The sequence below is a fragment of the Pteronotus mesoamericanus genome, unplaced genomic scaffold (genome assembly GCF_021234165.1).
Source record: "Pteronotus mesoamericanus isolate MK-2021 breed Mesoamerican mustached bat unplaced genomic scaffold, CSHL_Meso_final contig_291, whole genome shotgun sequence".
Taxonomy (NCBI): domain Eukaryota; kingdom Metazoa; phylum Chordata; class Mammalia; order Chiroptera; family Mormoopidae; genus Pteronotus; species Pteronotus mesoamericanus.
Window position 1 is genome coordinate 5,528,715 of NW_026555124.1, and position 17,570 is coordinate 5,546,284.

General features: G+C 44.5%; 1 protein-coding gene across 4 annotated transcripts in view; it reads right to left on the reverse strand.

The window, feature by feature from the left end:
- SPTBN1 (spectrin beta, non-erythrocytic 1) overlaps positions 1 to 17,570 on the reverse strand; it is a 185,996-nt gene that overhangs the window by 92,326 nt on the left and 76,100 nt on the right. Inside the window, exon 1 of one of the 4 annotated variants that reach the window (XM_054575443.1) lies at positions 10,081 to 10,232. The exons of the other annotated variants lie outside the window; for them this stretch is intronic. Coding sequence (XP_054431418.1) covers positions 10,081 to 10,189 — 109 coding nt within the window. The 5' untranslated portion in view covers positions 10,190 to 10,232. Of the gene's footprint in view, positions 1 to 10,080; positions 10,233 to 17,570 lie in introns of those variants that run through there. 4 annotated transcript variants of the gene reach the window in all.

Consider the following 17,570-nt stretch of genomic DNA (forward strand, 5'->3'; position numbering starts at 1 on the left):
GAGCTCTTATATTAAATAACAGACATTTAATGTATTTCAAATCCACTTTTAACCCCAAAATCTGAAGGTACCACTAGGTAAATCTGATGTACATGAAACTGGACTATAACTATAAGAACAGCAACATTCATTTAACATAGCATCATTTTATTAAGATGGAGCAGAGGGAAAGAGGGGAGTACTTTTGCTTTAAAAAAAAAAAGTTTGAAAGTATATAAAAAGCTGAAGTCATAAAGCAGGTATGAACTTAATAAGCCTCCACTTCCCAGGACACCATGGTGAAATTCTGAAGGAATTTAGAGAAAACTGGCCCAGAGTATTTTTGTAATTATCCATTAATACCAAATGGATAAATGAAAAGACACTGTGTTTTTTTAACCTCACAAATTTCTAGAACTGCAGGATTAGCAAGTAGAAAAATCCCAGCCAAATTCTACAAAGACTTACAAAACTAGGAATTAACCAACCGTGCTTTAAAGCCCTGTAATCTCCTAGGGCAATACTAAACTTTCTTTAATTAACTACTATACATTTGGATACAAGATTATTTTTATAGTTAAAATGATCCAGTTTACTTAAGAGAGAAAAACCCACAAAACTCCTACTTTTAATGCAGGCTCTATATAAAACATATAAACTTAAACCTCAGAAAGGTCATAACCTTTCTCGAACTATTTCCTTCTCTGAGCACAGAGGCAGAGAGGAGGCAAGTAGAATTTGTTTTTTCTTAAGCCGGAATGTGGATACAATCCACTTGGGGAGCCTGTTAAAATGAGGTTCTGACTCAGTAGGCCTGGGGTGGGCCTGGGATTCTGCATTTCTAACAAACCCCCACATCATCCACAGACCACACTGAGTAACAAGGGTCTTTAATAAGTACTTGGCAGTTCAAAATTTGAGGAGCCCATATTGTTTCTAAGTTTCTCACTCTGCCAAGGTAACAGCCTCTTAAGTGGTCTCTTTCCTGTATCCTCACTTGACCCCTAATCTCTAAAACAAACATACTCAGGAGTCAGACTGTCCTTTCTGAAAAGAGAAGAGAAGAGAAGAGAAGAGAAGAGAAGAGAAGAGAAGAGAAGAGAAGAGAAGAGAAGAGAAGAGAAGAGAAGAGAAGAGAAGAGAAGCGAAGAGAAAAAAGAAAAGACAGACAGAAAGTCAGGACAAGGCACTCTCCTATAATAAATCCTTCACTAGCTTCCTACTGCCTGCCTTACTTACGAAGTCCTTAACCTGATTTTGAGGACCATGTGTCTATCATGTATCCTCTGGCCTTTGTCAATTATCCTTCTGGAACCCCCTCTGACCAGCTCTCAGTTGCTCTGCATTCTAAACTCTGGTCACCCTGAACCTGCTCAAATTCCCCTTCCTGCGTCCCTCACCTGGAACAAGTTTATTTCTCCACTCGCTTCTACTGACGGGCCAGCTCAGCCGGCCTCTCCAAAATAGCTGAAACACTCCTAATCAGAGGGCAGTTGCTCATCGGAAAGCATGTAATCAATAAACATTTGTTAATAAACATTCAGCGTAAACAGAAACACAAGCCCTCTCTTTTTCAAGTCAGTTTTATTTCTCAGAATTTGTGCGCTCTCAAGTAGCCTAGATTAGTGACCAACTACTGAGCATTTAAATGGCAAGCCCTCTGCACCTATGAAGTGGTTTAACTGCTGCCAGATTTATACTTAAGCCACTCTAGAAAAGAATACTGAAATTAGAAAAATACTTACAATGCCCCTGTCATTTATTGCCCCCATCATTAGTGTTCTATAGCTGGGGCTTAAGGGTTGACAGAAACTTGTCCAGAAAGGAGAAAAGGTACCAAGATCTGAACATGGCTGTGCTCACCCTGGCTTACTTTGATAATGTGCACAAGTGTCATTCCAGTACAAACAGACGTATGGCTACGAAGCTGTCACTATTCCTGTCATTTTCCAAAAGGGAGGAAAACAAACCCTGAAGTCCATAAGCGGCTGTACAACACTGGAGGAGTTCTTTGGGTTCACCCAAATATACAAGTTTTCTTTAAAAGAAAATGCTTAATAGCACGTGGATGTTTTCAAGGAAGCGCCATAGATTTTATGGCATTTGCTGTTCAACACAACCCTGGAAAGTAAATCTGACATAGATATTCAGAAAAGAAAAGCAGCCCAAACCTTGAGATTTCCAGGACAGGACCATGGCCAGGTGCTACCTGCCCTCCCTTCCAGAAGCCAAGTTGCTGGGATTTGTTTTTAAGGTCAAATCCAAGAGATTTTTAAAAATTAAGAATCTAAATGGAATTAAACTAGATGCCTTACTAAACTGTCCTTAAAACCCACACATACTATTTCTTTATTGTTTTCTAAACTTACATCTCTTTCTAGATTGGTATTCACACCAACTCAGTGAGGGAACTGGGGCAGATAACTGACCCCATTTGGCAGATGAGGTGACTGAGGCCTTCAGATGTTAAAGGGCTTCTCTGATTTAACAAGATAGAGCCCATTCCTAACTAGTTAAATGCCTTTTCCACGATTACACAATTTTGTTCTAAAACATGCTTTTTCACAAGACTTCATTCTTCAGTAAGAAATCAGACATAAGTTTCTGTTTGGAAGCAATGACATGCAGACCGTTCTCCCCATCTTTCTCCCCCCCAACCCCCACCCCACCAATTACAAAGATTGTACAAATGGTCCAATTAGGGAGTGATTCTGAAGCTCCACCCCAGAGTCTCTGACTCAGTAGGTGAGAAGTAGGGTCTGATGATTTCTGTTTCTAGCAAGTTCCCAGGTCATACTGATGCGGCTGGTCTAAGGACCTCATTTGGAGAACCTCTGCGATAAAGTAGCCCACAATGCTAACTTCATTTATTTATATTCTAAGGGTTAGGGACTGCTATGTGTAAGACACGTTATGTTTGACTTTTGTCTTTATGCTCCCAGACTTTGTGAAATGTAAGGAAAACAGGCAAATACTCAAACTATCACCAAAACCTGTTTGTGAATATCACAGAATGACCAAGTGCTTAAACCTTAAAGGAAGGGCATCCAAGCAGATTCTGACCTTCCCTCCCTCTGAAAGTACAGTGGTACCTCAGTACTCGTTAATTTGTCCCAGAACTCAGTGCCAAATGCAACAAGTGATGAAGTGTTTTTTCTCACAGGCTGGCATCGCGTCTCATTCAAGTTCTATCTAGCAAGTACGCCGAATGCTGAAGCATTTTTTTTCTCATCAAAAATCTGACGAGTTCAGGGCCTGATGAGTTTAGAAGCTGATGAGTACCAAGATATGACTGCACTTAGAATGATGTGACATCTGAACTAAAGCTCAAAAAAATGATCCTGGCACAAGAAATAACTTCCTAGGAAAGAAACCAGGAAAGCAGTCTCAAGGGCTGGAAAGACAGGGCAGACTTAGGAAATCATGAGTATTGTCAAGCAGAGTAACGGGAGATGGAGATGGGAAAGGTGGCTGGAGTCAAATCCCAAAAGTTTTGGGAGGGAGGAGAACTCTTATCAGGGTCTGGCTTTAGGTAGGCTGTGCAGCTGCACTGGGAGGCCTTTGGAAACCAGAGAAAGACTAAAACAGAGGAAGAGGCAGTGGAGCTGTGAAAAGACCCCTTCCCAGGCCCAAGGTGCGGGAAGATTATCGGGGACACGGTCACCCAGCAAGCTTCCTCAGCGGTCAGGAGGTTCAGGGTCCCATTATTTCACTACGCTAAGTCAAAGAGACATGTGCATCCATCTGTTCATTGCAGCATTATTTACAGCAGCCAAGATGTGGAAACAACCTAAGTGTCCATCGGCAGATGAACGGATAATGAAGAAGTGGTGCAAATATACAATGGAATATGATTCAGGTGTAAAGAAAAAAATAAATCTTGCCATCTGCAACAACATGCATGGACCTAGGGGGTATTATGACAAGTGAAGTAAGACAAATGCCAGATAATTTCACTTATATGTGGAATCTAAAAAACAAATGAACAAGCAGAACAGAAACCAACTCAGACAGAGAATAGGCTGAGGGTTGTGGGGGGGAAGGGGTTGGGGAGGTGGAAGGGTGGGGGCTGGGAATAAAGGAAGGGATTTAGAAGTACAAACTGGTTGTTAGAGAACAGTCACGGGGATGCACAGCACAGCATAGGGAATACAGTCAATAATACTGTAATATCTATGTATGGTGTCAGATGGGTAATGGATTTATTGGGGTGATCAGTGAAGTTATGATATAAATGTCTAATCATGGGATCGTATACCTCAAACTAATATAATATTATGTCAACTGTAATTTTTTAAAGAAGTGGTAGATTTTCCTCAGTTATCTATCACCTTCATCTTCTTAGCTGCCCTCCAAGAGCAGCCCCACCCTTTTTTAAATCCTCACCTGAGGACATTTTTTTTCATTGCTTTTAGAGAGAGAAGAAGGGGGAGAGAGAGGGAAAAAAAAACCTCACTGTGAGAGAGAAACGTGGATTGGTGGCCTCCCGTATGCTCCAGGGTTGAACACTCACCCTTTTGGTTACAGGAGATGTTCGGTCCAGCCAACTAAACCACACCAGCCAGGCCCCAAGAGCCCTTTTAATGGGTGTCCCCATCAACTACTGAACAGAAACTAATAGAATCGGTGTTCCCTTGCCTTCAGTGTTCTTAGCTCATCAAAAACCAAGAGTACCTACCACATGTCCAGAATCTGAGTAGTTCTGAGCTCATTAGTTTTCCAGGCCACCAGAATAAATTCATGATATCTGAGTAACGGGAATCTTGGTTCATACCTAACTCACACTCTGTTGTCCTTTAGGAGGAACATCAAATATGGAGTCAGAAAACCTGGATTCTGGAAAGAGTTTTATATTGGTTGATCATAATCCAATGATCTGTTTCCTTATAAAAAGAGAATATCTACCCAGCAGGATTATTATTCATGCTAAGGAAATGCACATTTATTTAGAACCTACCAAGAACTAGATCCCATGCTGGATACTTTAGATAATCTCATTTAGTTAAATTAGCAAGAGGACACAGATTCAAGTTAAGTGCTACACACAATAATAATTACTATAACAACATTATTCAAAAAGGATTCTAATTCACAAATCTATTAGGAACTTCTAAATTTTGAGCTGAAATTCTGATAAGGTGGTGAAAGAAGTTGTTTTTTGTTTGTTTTTAATTGGTGACTTTATCCTTATCTCACAAGATTACCGGGCTTGGAAGACTATAGTACCACAGCACTGGAGGGAGCCAAACCATAAAGCCAATCTTTTATGCTTTCATTAAACCCAAAAATGACCTTACAAATCTTGCCCCCTCAAACAAAATAGAAATATCGTTTGTCACCAACTCTGTTCATTGTCACAATGGGGAACATTTGAAGGCTATTACTTTATATTTAAGAACTTAACATTTTCTTCATGACAAGGTGTAAACCCCATGTTTAAGATACTAAGCAAGACAAATATCTAGGTACCATAACTGGAAAGTTCTTAAAAACTAAAGAATAGCCCTGGCTGGTGTGGCTCAGTGGATTGAGCACTAGCTTGTGAACCTAAAGGTTGCCAGTTCGATCCCTGGTCAGGGCACATGTCTGGGTTGCTGGCCAGGTCCCTATTTGGGGGCTCAGGAGAAGTAACCAATCAATGTTTCTCTCCCTCTCATTCTCCCTCCGTTCCCCCCTCTAAAAATAAATAAATAAAATCAAAAAAAAAAAAAAAACTAAAGAATAAATTTTCTTCATACTCTACAGGTATAAAACCAGCAAATCTTTTCCTAATGGTTAAGAATTAAAACAAAACAAAGCAAAAAGGGAAAAGAAAAAAAAAGAAATCCAACAAGGCAACTCTGAGATGGCACATAATAAACTAGAAGACTAATGCATCCTCATGGCCTAAAACTTTTTAGTATCCCTCTGGGCCCCAGTGAAGACAGCCGAAGATGACTCCTTAACTCTTTCTGGACAATGGGATAAATTCATTGAGTCAGGACAGCTAAGAGGAAAAAAACACCTTCACCAGAAATACCAGGTGCTAAATGTCAGGGTCAGGCTGCAAAGGCACAAAAACTTCATTCTGAGGCATTTCTACTAGATCCTGTCTTCATTACAACTCCACTGCCAGAGACAAAAGATTCAGTGCTCTGGGGGACAAGTAGGCAGGAGTGGGCATTTCACAAGGTCACTTTTAAAATTTTTTTTTGGCAGAAATTAAATATTAATAGTAGTATTTAGTCCTGGCTGGTGTGGGTCAGTGTATTGAGCACCGGCCTACAGACCCAAAGGTCACCGGTTCCACTCCTGGTCTGGGCACATGTCTGGGTGGCAGGCCAGGTCTCCAGTTGAGAGGTGCACGAGAGGCAACCAACTGATGTTTCTCTCTCTCTTTCTCCCTCCTTTCCCTTCTCTATAAAAATAAGAAAATAAAAATCTTTAAAAAAAATTATTTACAAGCCTGGGTCCTGCCCAACATAGCTCAGTTGGCTGGGCACTGTCCCACAAAGCAAAAGGTCTCAGGATCGATTCCCGGTCAGGGCACATGCCTGGATTGTGGGGTTGGTCCCCCGGTCAGGGGAGTCTGGGCAAATATGAGGCAACCAACTGATGTTTCTCACAACGATGTTTGTCGCTCGTTCGCTCTCCCTCCCTTCCTCTCTAAAAATAAATAAAATCTAAAAAGAAAGAAGTCTAGGAAGAGAAAAGTTACAGAAAACAATGTATAGCCTGAGCCCATGAATGCCTCTGACCCTGGACATGTTATTTGAAGATTCTTTCTATCTTCTTATCTTAAAGCCTCATAGGTATGTTACGAAGACTGATTAAGATGCCATGTGTACAGCCTTGGGTGAGTTGCCCAGTAGGTTAAAGCGTCATCCTGTACACCAAAAGGTTGTGGATTTGATTCCCAATCAGGGCACATACCTAGGTTGCAAGTGTGTACGGGAGGCAACTGATCAACATTTCACTCTCACACTGATGTTTCTCTCTCTCTGTCTAAAAATCAGTAAACCTATCCTGCAGGTATGCCTACCTGGCAGATCCATCAGGAATGTAAGAGTTGGAATAGAAAGAATGAGGGGTGGGGCTGTTTGGGGGAGGATCCTGGTCTGGAACTTAATTTACACAACAGGCACAGGTTATAGTTTCTGAGTAGAAGAGCAGCAGAAATATTTTCCTATATGGAGTTAAACCGGCCGATGTGAAAATGGAGAAAAGATATTATGAACCTCCCTTTTACTACACACATTTTTCTAAACACATGAGGTTGAGTTTTGTTGTGTCTCAGTATTCCTCTTACTTAAAAAAGAAAAACAAAATAATCCAATTTTATAATATACATGAATGGACTGAGGAAGGTGGTAATCTTGCAGGTGAAAACTTTTAAAGAGAGAGGGGGCGAGCGACTGCCCTGGGTGTGTCTGTGGGGTGTGCATTAAGTGCTGGGTGTTTGTGGTTAACGTTTGAAGCTATCACAGGTGGAAGGTCCTCTCTCCTCTCTTATGCTAGAAGCATTACTAGTGTGCAAGACACCATGCTATATCTCGGTCCTTCAAATCACTGAGGTTTTGTTCTTAAGCACATTTATTTACTTACCCAAAAATTTGCTAGAAATTATTTTATCTAAATAGACCAGATTCCTTTTAATATCATCTTTTCCTTAGCTAGAATCTCGTCCCATGACCCCTCCTGAAATGTTTAAAATCCAGTGTGAAAATATTTGAAGCCAGCAAAAGTGCAGAAATTATCTCCTGCTAAATCACAGCACTCTCAGACACAGATGCTAAGTAAGTTCATTTAAGAGGGATTTTTAAAAATTAATACAGATTCAGAGAAGCAGTTTGCCAATGCTGGGTTGCAAGTGCTAGGCTAGAGTATACCTAGGAGAGTTAAAAAAAGGCATCTTTGTAGGCTTGTATACAAACTTAAATCAGCAGATAGACTATCTGCTATATGCTATCAATGATGCTGACGACCTGAAGAACTATGAAAACTATACAAAATACAAAACTAGCTAGTGGGGAGTAGAGACAGGAAAAGGTCTTATCAAAAATTCTCCTAAAATGCTTAAAATGCAATCAGTTCCATTTGTTAGTAAAGATAATCCTAAATGTTTGTAATTCTCCTGGGATCCACCATACTTCAAAGTTAATCCACCCTTTCTCAGTTCCTCAACATGGGTGGTTTTCTGTTGTAGAAATACCAACACTAAACTTGTGCAACTCCTGAACCACAAAAACTATTTAGAAATAAGAAAGTTATCTGGAACTAAATTAGGGGACAAAGGTCACACACACACAGTCACCACAGAGCAAGGTGAAGTGAACGCCTTATGAAGGGATTTCCTTGAAAAGCAGTTTTAAGGTAAAAAAAAAAAAATGTCAGGAGCACATGGTGACTTTTAATTTAAATTTTACTTTGTCCAGAGAAGGACAGCTTAAGACATTTCCTGTGTGTAAGCTCCACCCTTTTCAGTGAGCAGTTTTACAACCATCCTGAAACCTTTCAGAATAACAGCCTTTTGTTATGGATGGGCTTAGGGGGTATGCTCCCCCCACACTCTTATATTTTCTTGCTTTTTCCATTTCTTCTGAGACTACAGTGATAGGTTTTCTAATGGAGGAGCCCCCAAAGGTGCTTTCTTCTTGGAGTGTGACAGTGAGGTGGGGACTGTGGGCCACAGTGGAAGGTGAGTTCTGAATTCTCTGAACCTGACACTGTGGGGGTGGGGGGGGGCGGTGGCAGGGGGAGGCATCTCACACAGACCCAGAAGACAAGGAGCACATCCCCATTCCTCTATTTCCCACTTGCAACTTTTCCCCACCAACCCTGAGCCTCTAAGTTTTCCAAAAAGGCAAATTCTACCTTCTGAGACCTCAAAAGGAAGGAACCAAAGACACACAACTAATCCCTGGAGGGAATGGAGCTTCCTCTCAGCTAACTGCTCAAGGAATGCAGCACAGCCTAGCAAATGTTTAAAATCACGTCCTGTTCTGTCTCTTGTTGTCCAGAAAAGTGTCATTACTGTCAACTATTTCACAAGACAAATAAACCTATGAATGAAATATATCCTCCCCCTCCTCTCCAATGAAAACATTCTAGGACTGAGCTGCTTCCTTCCTTCCTCCTCCTCCTCCTCACAGGAACCACATTTGTGGCACTGAAAAGAGTTAAAATAAGAAACATACACAGTCTGTGAAGGTTACTTTTTCACAGCACTAGAGCCATTCCTGGCCTATTACTTGATTCCAGGGGCTCTGAATAGGAAGGAGTTCTGTTTTCAGTTATGAATTCTTTTTCATATATAAGCTCTGAGAGGCTGCTGGCCAGGCCTGCTTACTGGGCAGGGACAGCCAAAGGCCGCAGGGGCCAAGCCTGCCACAGGCTTTAGGCCCATCACCCCACACACTGTTCTTCATAAAAACATGTGCGGTAAAATATTGGATTCATTCAATTATTTGAGACTAATATAGACTCCAGGAAACCTGTAATTAATCCAACTAATCCAACCCATAGCACTGAAATGACAATAACTGGTTTTCATTATAAATTACATAGCCCACTAAATTGATGGGAAGGCTCTCCCCCAACACAATACATCAAAAGAGTTAAAATTAAGCTTCGGAATCAAAACTGTAATTTACTCAGGCTTAGGAACAAAAAGACCACTCCCTCCTCCCCTCTGCTATTGTTCTACAGGACTGGGTGTAGAGCAATGCACTTTACACCTTTAGGCTTCCCAGAGATAAGAGGCTGGGGGCTGGGAGACCGAGGCGACTGGGAATCAAACACTGGAGTATTCGCATTGATCTACTGAGATGCAAAAATAGCTAAAAGGGCAGAAAATGTGTGTGCAGCGGGCAGCAGATACCTGACAAACCAAAAGAGTCTAAGGGATATAGGAGAGCCAGGGAGACTCCAAATGGTGGCTTTTCTGGAGTCGAATAAGAAACTGCCTCCTTTAGGTGGTGAATGAGGGGCTTGCAGCCAACCAGAAGCTTCGGGACCAGGCCGTGCGGCCGGCCGCCCGTCTTGATTAGGGTCACGTACCATATGGCACAAATAAAGCCTCAGAACCCTCGGCAGGCCCAGTGTTTGAGAAGGAGGGCTTACCTTGTAGCTGCTTAAATCTCCCTTCCAGCTGGTTGTAGTTGTAAGGCACCTGCCCCGTGTACGCCGGCGACAGCGGCCCAGATATGCTAGACGTCCTCTGCAATTCCATTATGCCCGGCGTAACGCCCTGGCGGGCTGCACGGTGGAAATCCCGCTCCAGCCCCCTCCTACCCCCATCCAACACGCAGCAGCTTCCGCAGGGCTTGGCTCCCGGTCCCTGAGAAAAGGGCTGGACCTTAGGCAAGCCCCATTCCGGTCTGAAAGTCCAGCAGGGAGATCTGATAGGAAACGGGCTGCAGGAAAGTCCACCTTAGCCCGGCCAGGAATTATCACTCAGGCACCTAATTTCTTGTTGCTTTCCTTCCTTCCGTGGCCCTTGGCTAGAAGCTTGAAATAAATGACCCAGGGGGGGCGAGAGGATCGAGGGAGAAAGGCGCAAGTCCCACTTAAAATTTTTTTAAAAATATGGCCAATCTCAAGCTTGGCAGGGTCGCTGAGCCCGGGAGCTCGCGGGAGCAGCGCACACACCTCCTCCTGGCTGCCCGCGGCGGCCGCCGGTTTGTAATTTAATCAGGAGCCACTCGCAGAGCGCTGGGTGGTGATGTCACCTGATTAGCATAACAGCATTGTGGAGGAAACGCAGGCTGTACCATGAGGAGGGGCCTGGGGGAGGCCGCCGGCCGGCCGGCCCCCACCCACCAGCTGCCCCTCCGCCAAGGGCCGCTGACCCCTGGACAGGCCCAGGACCGCGCCCAGCAGTGGTACCTTCTTAAAACAAAGCTGCTGAAATTACAATCTTTTGTTGAGAGCTTCACGTAACGGAAAACTCTCCGATTACTATCACTTGAAAAGGAGGCTGCCGGGAGGGTAAGGAGCCCCACAGGTCCCCGGCTGGGTGGGTCCTCCACTAGGAAGCGTCTGCGAAGGTAATGCGGACCGCGCACCTGGGCGCGCATGGGTCCCCACTGCGCGGGCGCCAACCACTCGGCGGTGGCGGTGGCGGTGGCGGTGGCGGTGGCGGCGGCGGCGGCGGCGGCGGCAGCGGCGTCGTCGTCCCGCGCAGGCTACTGTGTAAAAGTACAACAAAGTCCCTCTGGACCCTGCAGTGCCACACTGCAGAGAGTGTACGTTCAGGCTCGCAGAAGCCTCTTCTCCACAGACTTCTGCATTCACAAGACGTTAAAGCCTGAGGTTTTCTAGCATAACACGGGCACTATAATAGTAATTCGGTACAAGATTTATGGGAGGATAGGCTTTTTACAAGGCACTGTGGGAGAAAGATACACAGGTAAACACCTCAAGGATCCCTGACCTGGAGGAGTTTGTGAACCAATGAGGAGGTGAGAGAACAGAAATTAACCTCAAATCCTACTTTGATTTGTGAAACAAGGTTTCTAATCTTCTAGGTTCTTCAAATTTTAAAAACTCTCCACCCTAGCTGCTTCTCCCACCAAGCTCAACCTAAAATAAAATCCTCTGCATAGAAAATAACAGTGATCAAAATATATTCTTGGAAAACAATTGGTCACAGTTTGTCCCCCACCCCCCTCCTCACTATCTACTGGCAGGCAACTAATTACTGATTTGGTGTTTCTAGCTTGGAGCCCTGCAGCTATCTAGTCTCACTGAAGGTGCTGTCATTCCCAAGGGATTCCAGTCTGCACTAAAGAGGTGGTGGGCCTCCACCCTAGGTTTACTTTAGTCTCCAGGGCCCTTGTAATTCAAACAACTGCGCTCTGTCTAGGGCTAGAGACAAAACAAACCTAGAGTCCAGCTATCTGCTAACGAAACTCTGAACAACCCCCACCCCTTCTATCCACACCCAGTGTCAGCCTAACTTTGTAAAGCCAGACTCAGGATTCAGACATTCTCATGTCCAAAATGTGTAGCACATTCTAAAGCCCTTTAACCACCAGTGCAACTCAGGAAGACAGCAAAACACTGGGTATCAGAGGAAGCACTTGGCTATGATTCTCAAGACCCAAGTTTTTAGTCCTGGCCTGGCCAAGCCTCTTAATCACTTACGACTTTAGAAGAAACCCTGGATTCTTTCTAAACCTCCTCTTGTCAGGCAGAGATAATTAATGTCTACCTCTGCAAGGTCACTGAAGGGATGATGTGAAAATACCTCAAAAATGATCATACTATTCAAAAAGTAGAATAGTTTTCAAAATTCACCTCTTTTTGCAACACCCCCAACACACACACATATCATCACATCAAGGCTACAAAGAATAGAATGGAGAATTTTCTCAGTTAAGATCTTCTGAACAGACCCCTCTTCACTATTAAATACACTGGTGAAGTGATAAATCTCTAAGTGTCCAGCTATCGGCACAGAACATGAGACTGTAAAGTACTTGCCAATATACAACCTTTTATTTTTAATCTTTAAGCCACTTAAGTGAATAGAGTATGAGTCACCACTCTTAGAGACTCCCTTTCAGCTCCCTCTGGTATGGGGAAGTAGGGTGAAATAAGCTTTTTAATTAGCCAGGTTACAATGTGATAGGGGTAGAGGCTGGGACTAGTACAGTAATATTGCTACACTCAATCCTGAAGAGAAGACTAACAAACTGTTAGCCAGGCAGAGTATCGGAAAGACAGGTTTTGAGGCTGGGAAAGGGTTTATAACCTCTCAAGGGCCATAGGTGAGAAGTGGGAATCCACTTGGGGTGATGGCACTAGGGAAGAAGAGGATACAGCCCTGATGGCCCATCTGACTGCCTGCATCCCACTCAGCAGTGGGGAAGCAGTAAAGGAAGGCAGGGGCACTCATTCTTTATTTTATTCACTATTTACTGGGCACCAACTGTGTGCAAGGCACACCGCCCAGTGCTCTGGAGGGATTTACAGACGACTGGGAGAGCTGCTGGCCAAAGGAGATGGGACAAATATGCAAACAGTCCAATAGCAAAAGAATAGAATAAGAGCTGGTGTAGGGGAGAGTTCAGAGGACGAGGGGGACACCTCTGCCTAGGAAGGCAGGCAGGACCAGCTCCAGGAGGGACGGCATTTGACAAGACCCCAAAATGCAGGTAGGCTATCGACAGGCTTGGATGAGGGGAAAGCCACCTCTCCCCCTGGGGAAAAGCAGTACAGGTAAAGGCACCAGCTGGACTGTCCTAGGAATAGCTCCAGCACATGCTACCACTTGTCTGGAGCATAAGGAACTGCCAGCCATGGCAGGCAAGCTTGGAACTAAGTCAGGGCTCTGGAGATGATTAGTCTGCCAGGGGTAGATTAGAATGGAGAGACAGGAAGAAGCCTGAAGGCAGCAAGGTCACTTAGGTAGTACCTGCAGTTGTTTAAATTGTCTAGGTCAAAGGACCAGTCAGGGTGTGGCAACAAGAACAAAAAGAAATGGACTGATGTAAGAGTCCACAGGGCTGTGGTATCAGACTGTACAGGGAAGGTTCAAAGGCAAGGGCTGAAGAGGACTCGTGGGCTTTTAGAGCTGGCTGTGGGGTATAGAGGACTGAACATTTCCATCTAGATAGGCTGAATCTGAGTTACCTGCACCGCCATGGGGTGACATGTCGAGAAGCAGGCAAGGATGAGGAACTAGAGCTCAAGGCTGAAGATACAGCCCCATGCACCGCGTGAAGGCTGTGATCGTACTGAGCTTAAATGCAGGAAGGGAGGCTTGAGGCTGAGCATGGAGCCCTGGGGAAGGCCAGAGTCTGGAAGGAAGAAGAAATGTCAGTGGAGATACCAGGGAAGTTACAGAATAAAATCCAAGAGAGGACAGAGCTACTCAAGCAGGAAAGGGGTAGATGGCATCACACGATACAAAAAGAGCAAGGAACCAGAGGTCAGAGAAAAGTGATCCAGTATGTGAATCAAGAGGTCAATAAGGAAATAAAAGCTGAAGTGAGGTTACAGGCAGTTTGAGAAGCAGCACAGGAAGGTAGAGGTAGTGAAGAGAAGACTAATGAATAGGAGCTACAGGACCAGAGAAAGGGGTTCTGAGGACGGGCCCAGCTGAGCATGTCCTCGGCACAGGTTTCAGCCCTAGGCTGGCATAAACAGGAAAAGGGCAGTGGGGGATGGCTCAATGGTGTGCGTGGAGAGGTCATCCTTAGCAGTATGCTTTCCTGCAGAGGCAGGAGGAGAAGGATGGAGACCCTGAGGAGGAAAGAAAGAACTTAAAGGAGCTTGCCCAGCTCTAACTTAAAAAAGCAAGAGGCCGGGGGTCCTGCCCACAGTTTTATTTATCGTGATCTAAGAGGAATCCTGAAGACACCTTTGGCAGAAACAGGTAGTATGTGAATGGGATCATTAAGGGGAGTGAGACAGTTTTCAGATGTTCAGTAGTCAACCAAGTTGTCTGCAGACACAGACCCTGCGATTTTGGCCTATCCCCTCCATCTTCTCTAAGCTAAAAAGCTACTGCCCCTCACGCACGCCAGGGATATCAACATGTGGCCCACTCTGATACGTGGCTGTGCCCACCTTCAAGCTGCACCAAGATTCCAAGGTGAAAGAAAAGACAACCACAGCTGACTGGCAAAGTCGGCACTGGGGTCAGAGCAAGAAGGCTGAATGGCCCGCGTCTGCCATCCACGTGTGATTGTGCGCGGACAGCACCAATTAGAAGTGCTGTGGTGTGGTGGGAAGGCCCAAGTCCAGAGCCAGGTACTCCGGATTACCCCAGCTCTTGAGTGCTCCCAAAAAAGCTAAATAATTGCATGTGTGTCTTACCACCCTAGGCATAGCGATCCCCGCCTATAAATCAAACAAATCAGAATCTGCAGTCATAAAATATTCCTTCTGGTTCAAAATGTATTTGTTAGTGATTTGGGTTCCCCCTCTTGGAGATTATTGTTGTAGTCCCAATTATGACCCATTTCCACATAAACTCAATGGCCCTAATAATGTTACATTATTTCAGCACTTTGTAGCTTACAAAATGCTCTCACATACATTTTCTCAAGTGACTAACCCTGTGAGGCAGGTATTGTGTCCACTTTGAAGACATGGCACAGGGCAACTGAGGTTCAGCGATAGAGTGCCTTCCTTGCCCAGGGTCCCACGTGAGCGAGTGGCAGAACCACACTGGGACCGCAGACCAATGAGGTATAGTACTATTTCTCCTGTGTACTCAGAGTGAAACATTAGCTTACTTAATGGTCTTCAAGCTCTTCAGAAAAACCATACAACTTGGTAAGTGGTATTAAGATAAACTTAAAACCCAAGCAAGGCTCCACACAAACCTCTACAACACTTAGTTTGGGTCAGGACTAGGCACATTCTCTGCTAGTTCCCACTGAGGTTGCTGCTTTGGGGGCTCTCTTATTGTGAGTGGGTTTTGTTTGGTCTTGTTTGGTTTAGTTTGATTCCTTTTCTCATACGTGGTGGACCTGTACCCCAAGATTCCATACAATTTACCATGTAACACATGAATGTGAACACTAAGGGGGTGAGATGAAGCCTCTGTTTGTTCCAAGAGGCTTTATGTAATCTGGGAGGTAAGAAAAAAAAAAAAAATGAATGCTTTTCCTGCATTACAACAAGCTTGACAGGGTAAACGATGGGGTGCTCATTTCCTGAACATCTAAACATTAGCAAGACTGAAAATATCTGGGAGAGGATGGCCAAAAAGCTAAAATGTGATGGGATTTGTACACATTCGAGACTTGAAAAACCAACCCAAGAGCTGGGAAAAACAGGGTGGGAACAGAAGAGGACAAAAAACAGCAAGGTTCATGTATAAAATGTTTTGCCAAATTCTCAGCCCTTCTCCACTGCCCTTTCCAGATCTTAGCACTGTCCTAGCAGCTATGACTAGTAGTCTTTAAACTCCTCATTGGAAAAATCAAAAACTAATTCTACCCTTTCTTCAGCCATCGCTTCACTTAGGAGGCTACCCGCTGAAGGACGCAGCAGGTTACACAAGAAGTCACTGGCCTCCGGCTGGGAACCAGAGGTCACCCCTTTGCAGGTTTGGATTAGGACATCTTCATATGGCAGGACCAGTCCTCCACCTAGAAGTACTCACAAACACCAACCCCCATTATACCCTTGGAAAGGGATATCCAAAATCAGATTTTATGGACATAAAAGCAGTAACACCTCAGAGACAGCAAACACACGATACGCACTATGAAACAAGTCACAAAGGGCCTATGGTTTTGAAAGGCCAATGTTTATTTGAAGCGAGGCTATTAAATTTGATACTTTAGGATTTAGGATAACTAGAAGAAAAATTAAAAGGAAGGCTAAAGGTATTTCTGCACTGGTAGCAATTACTATCTGTGTTCCTTGGAGGATGTGACAGTTCTCTCCCCGCCCCCCTCCGCCCCACCCCTGCCACTTCTCTCTCTCTCCCCTCTCCATCTCTCCACATTCACACCTACCACAAAATCATCTCCTTCTATGCTGAATCTGAAACACCAGGGCAAATCTAATTCCCATCCATATCCTTTTCCCGCTTCTTGTTCAACCAGCCACAGCAGAACCAAATACAAAACACCTGCCATCTCTGCTGAGAAGAAAAATGACAAGTCACACTCAGGAACAGACACCCAATGTCTTGGGGAAGGAATGCAGTTTATTGAGTGTTCTACCCCAGGCAAACCTTATCCTTGCATTCTGATTTGTCTGTTATCTACACACGCAAAGCTTCCCTGTATAGGCAAAAGTATGCCCAAGTCCAGAGGCCCCGCCTTTGGCAAACAGGTGTTGCTATGCCTGCTAACGTAACACTAGCCAGAGCCAAGGCTGGGCTCCTCCACACCAGGTAAAGTGGTTCAAAGGAAAAGAACATCTGAGGAATGCAGTTAGGGCCAGGCCTGCTCTTGCCCAGATTTCTGGTTCTGCTTCCCACCTCCAACACAGAGGGAAAAGGCCGGCACACATAGGTGTTCAGAGCCATCGGGCCAGCATTTCACAAGCGGGCAGATGGGACAGTAAAGATGCTGCTTCCTGGTAGCGCAGCTCATGGGAAGAAATAGGAAAAGAGGAAATATAAATCTGTTCTTCATGTAAATAGGCCTCTGGACCCTGCCCTCAGGTATTACCATCCATGTTATATTTTCCAGGAGCTTAACACAGAGCCGGCTATAATGAGAAAAGGTGAAACAGGTTGCACAGGCACGTGGAGAGGGAAGAAGGAAAAGCCAGGGAGTTGGGGGTGTAAAGCTCATCATCACACCGCAGGCCCCACACCTCCCTGTCTACATTGAGCAAGTCAACCCATCCAACATGTTCTCAGCCCCACCCAGGAGCACAAGCCACCTGAGGGACCCACGAGGTTTCAAGGAGTGAGTTCTCTGCAAGCACTTTCAACCTAATTGAGGAAACAGAACACACATGCATGAACACACAAATACAAAGATGAAGTAGCAAGTGACAAATGAGGTTAGTGACAGTTTCGGTAAGCGCCATTCTTAATTAAACAGCATTTCACTTCTTGGGTGAGAAAAGAACAGAGTGGGGGTTCTTCCACATGAATGTTCTCCATTGCTATGTCGCCTTACCTGCAATTT